Source organism: Hesperophylax consimilis, chromosome 1, assembly GCF_061612785.1.
Source record: "Hesperophylax consimilis isolate HC1 chromosome 1, BYU_Hcon_1.0, whole genome shotgun sequence".
Taxonomy (NCBI): Eukaryota; Metazoa; Arthropoda; class Insecta; order Trichoptera; family Limnephilidae; genus Hesperophylax; species Hesperophylax consimilis.
Window position 1 is genome coordinate 19,509,219 of NC_142836.1, and position 4,160 is coordinate 19,513,378.

At 40.2% G+C, this 4,160-nt stretch overlaps 1 protein-coding gene across 1 annotated transcript; it reads right to left on the reverse strand.

Annotated features, from left to right (window-relative positions):
• Positions 1-996: 996 nt before the first annotated feature.
• Positions 997-3,918, reverse strand: LOC149426402 (uncharacterized). Its single transcript, XM_089639850.1, has 2 exons — positions 2,527-3,918; positions 997-1,149 (listed from the first exon to the last, which is right to left on the reverse strand). The coding sequence occupies exons 1-2, from the start codon at positions 3,277-3,279 to the stop codon at positions 997-999; spliced, it is 906 nt and encodes a 301-aa protein (XP_089495976.1). The 5' UTR covers positions 3,280-3,918.
• Between the last annotated feature and the right edge of the window lie 242 nt (positions 3,919-4,160).

Consider the following 4,160-nt stretch of genomic DNA (forward strand, 5'->3'; position numbering starts at 1 on the left):
ACTTTTAAATCATTATCCAAGTATTATTATTGCTAATATACCCTCAAATAATTCCCAAAGACTTAACTAACAATGTCCCCAGTATATTGTTTGTTACGACAAGTAATTTGATAGCGTCTAGCAAGGTAATAACAGTTCTTATGCCTCTACCTTTCAGGTAAGGGAACTTTGTATAATGTTCATGGAGAAAGCACGTTAATGGTAGCCCTGGAATTGCCTTCAATTACATTATTTATTATTTCTAAGCTATCGATTTTCAAATAACCACATTGGAAGTGTTTACCTGTGTTAAAGGAAAGTAAGTGAGTTCATGTGTGATATGCAAAGTAAAAGGTTGTTTTTTTTTTCAATTGAAATATTGAAACCTTTACTATCCGAAATCATTATCACCGAATGGCATTAACTGAAAATGATATACTTATTAATGATTTACATGTAGATTGTGCTGATGCCAGCGTAGGAATAATTTTTCCACTAAATCCAAAAACGGACGGTCCGTTTGATAGATTCTCCGAAAACGGATTGCAATCTTCAGATCACAGGCGTCATAATATCCTTGTTCTACCGGTACAATGGAGGATCTATTATAGAACAAGCGTTGATCCATTCGGCGTCGGTGCTCAGCGGAAAACGTGCCAAACATGTTTTTCTATGATTAAGCGATTGGCAAATTCATAGAAAAGGATGTTTTTGAGACATTCCTTGAATTTTAAATCAAATTTTCGACTTTTTTTGTCAATTTCAGCCAAGGACATTTATAACATTCAAATATAGAATTCCTTCCCAGTCATATATTTTTTTTAATTTATTTAATCATTTCTATTCTCTTCTTTTCACTAACCCCACACAGGAGGCCCTGAGGAAAATACTTTCCCTCAGGGCCTCCTGTGTGTCATCTGTAGGAAAGCTGTGTGGAGGGTATTTTTTAAAAAAATTTGGGTTTTGGGATGTTTGGATTTTCCAGGAATGAAAATGGTATGAGGGGTGGCTAGAAATCTAGGGATCTTGTCCAGGAGTAATGGACGAATAATTTTTCCCGCCAGCTGCGGCGCAAGGCGATGGGTCAAGAGAGGCCGGCGGAAAGGTTAAAGGGTTTCTCCAAACCAGCCTCTTTCGATCCGGCACGCCACGCAGCTGGGCTGGCGCCTCCTGAACACACCACCCGATCAACCCGGGCATCCCTGCTAAATCACCAAACGTAGCGAATCATTTGGGGTAACCTATAGCAGAGGTGTTAGTTATCCAATAAATGGTTCCCGGGCGGCGGTGCCCAAACCCGCCTCCCAAATGAATAAATTCAGATTTACATAATAGCAGTTATACAAAAAGTGTTAATAATCAGTAGATTTATGGGTTATTGGTGGTGTTTTGTGAAACTAGGAGAAACCGTGCTGAGGTGTTTGCTGCACGTTTTTCGTCGTAAGTAAAAAGACAGCATCTTCCTTGAGATTATGCGAATAAAGATACTGTGGTTCTACCCATGGCTGCAGTGTTGTATACAAATTAGGTAGGTACTAACGCTACTAAGCAGTTAAAATACATACATCATAATATTACGTAGACAAAACGTAGTAAAATTATTTAAATAATTTAAATTTATGTCAGAATTCGTCCATAAAACGGAATTATTTCAACATTTCATACATTTAAAAATTTCAGGAGAAATGATTCTCGTCCGATTCTCATTACGGCCTTTATTGTTTAAAATTCGTCTTGTGATTGAACACCATCTGTGGCCAGCGCACGGAGAGGCCGGGCCAGCCAGCCACCAAGCCAGCCCCGCCAATTAGAAAAAAGGACCCTTTAATTTACTCTTTGTTCGCGGGACTGCAGCTGCAAAAAATTACCGTTTTTACTTTTTTGATACGAGGAAGAATAGCGCCAGTTGAATGGTGTGAACGGGATAGTATTGTGACAAAAGCATCATTGTTCTTCCGTTTTAATTATGACTCTTTAATGTTTTAAAAAGCATTTTTCATGGAAAATCAAAGAAGCATAGCTTTTAATTTCACTACATATTACAAAGTTTATTATTTTTTTTCGATATATATTTTACATTACTTAAAATTTCTAATGCAGATTCATTATATATTATGTTAATGAATTCCGCTAATAATCATTACTATGTGATTATTTTGTGTAGGTTTATACCCACATATGTGATATTTATTTTTAAAAGCAGCGCTTTCTAAAAAAAGGATTACTAACGAACGAAAATACACAACTACCCAAGTTCAATAAATGGCAACAATTATTGTGGAGTTCGAGTTAAACTTTTAATTGAATTACTTCATATATTATGTGTTTACTGTAATAATTCGTTCCAATTAAATGAACATACGAGTATACGATTGTTACCTAAATGAATTGTGTAAAAAAATTTGAAGGTCGTTATTATACCACTTATGTGTGATGTGGAATTGTGTTGTTCTAAATACCTTGAATTCACCATATCTACCAGTGAATTACCATTCCCGATTCAAGGGATCCGTGAAGCATAATCAAGTATTGAAATGAGTAACATACCCTTTTGTTGTCGCGGAACTTTAGCCAGCCCGCCACCAGTGTCTGGTCCGGGGGAGCCTCTCCCTGCCGCACCTCCTCTTCCTGTTCTTCCCGCCAGCCGCGGATGCTGCCGCCTGCATAGTGTACCGGGGACGCGAACACCCCCGGCTCGCCGATACTGCGCGCCGGGGACCCGAACCCGGACTCGAACCTCCTCCCCACGATGGGGGAGTTGCTCACACTGCTGCCACCACTAGCGCTAGCACTCTCCCCCGAGAACAGGATCTCGGAGCGCCTGCTCAGCACGGGAGAGCGGTGGACCATCGCCCCCTCCGACATCAACTCGCTTCTCCGCGACACCACCGGGGAGCTTGAAGCCGACATCGCGCTCTGAACCATCTCCATACGCCTCAACACTTGAGGAGTATTGGGAAAACTTCCGCTGTTCTTTTCTCGCAAAAGCACCGCAGCCCCATCCAGGCGTATCTTGCATAGCGGAGTGTGTCCGCCGTTGCCTTTGGTGAACGCCGCGGGGTCGATAGAGACCTGGACCTTCTTCTTGTGGAGAGGGGAGTTCTGGCAAGTCATGGTGCTGTCAGTGGTGATCTTTCCGATTGCTCTCGCTTTATTAGCGAAGAATGAGTCGGTCGTCTCTCTGCTGTCTGAAGAAGTCGTTAATGACAGCTCCCCGCTGCGAACCTTGCCGTAACGATGTGTTTCGGGCAAGTCACTGTGCCTGTAATGGCTAGAATCTACTCTACCGTTATCATCCATATTGTTTAATTCACGAAATTAACCTGGGGAGATTAAAAGTATATTTTAATAACGATTTTTTTAAAATATTTTTGACTGGATATTGTTTTAACTTTATAGCGTTGATTGCAATGTTGGCGCATGGCACAAGTTAATTGAAAATATTTTCACTATCGGCATATAAAACTTTATTCACTGAACACGACATCAATTCGCGTGAAACAAAGCTATCGAAGCTGTTGGGTTCACTTTAAACTTATTTGCTGTTAGTTTAGTTTCTAGCACTGTACCCTGATTGATGCACTAACACGACAAAACGAGGATAGCGCGACGGGAAGCGCTATTTGACTTTATTCAATCGGTCGTAGCTGCGCCCAGTTTGTAATTTGGACAAATCCTAATAGCCTTCCGTGTGGTGGGATCATTTGTCTTGGAAGAACTGCAGCTATCACCACGGCGTTTCAGCCAAGGGAGGTAAATTAGAAATACGCAGTTTGGTGCGGCTCTCATTTGTCACCCTCTTTAACCTTTTTATTTTTATCATCATTTATCGTGGAATCGCATTTCATGTTTCCAAAAATGATATGCGTTGAATATTTTCGATTAGCAGTAACTACGGGATAATTGACTGTTTCGATGTCTTCAGTTCTCGGTGGATGAAGAAACCTGAAAAATAAATGTATAATTTCTTCAAAAATGTTGATTTAACGAAATGAAAACATGCGCAAAATGGCATAATGATTTTGAATGAATTTTGAATTCACAGAATTTGAACAATTCATCAAATTTCAAAGTTAATGTTCAAGTTCTGCGAAGTTCGTCCGTATCAAGTTCTGTTACTATCCAAGTACTGTGAAACAACCGTCCCACGAAATAAGGCCTAGTAACAGAGCTATAAAAAT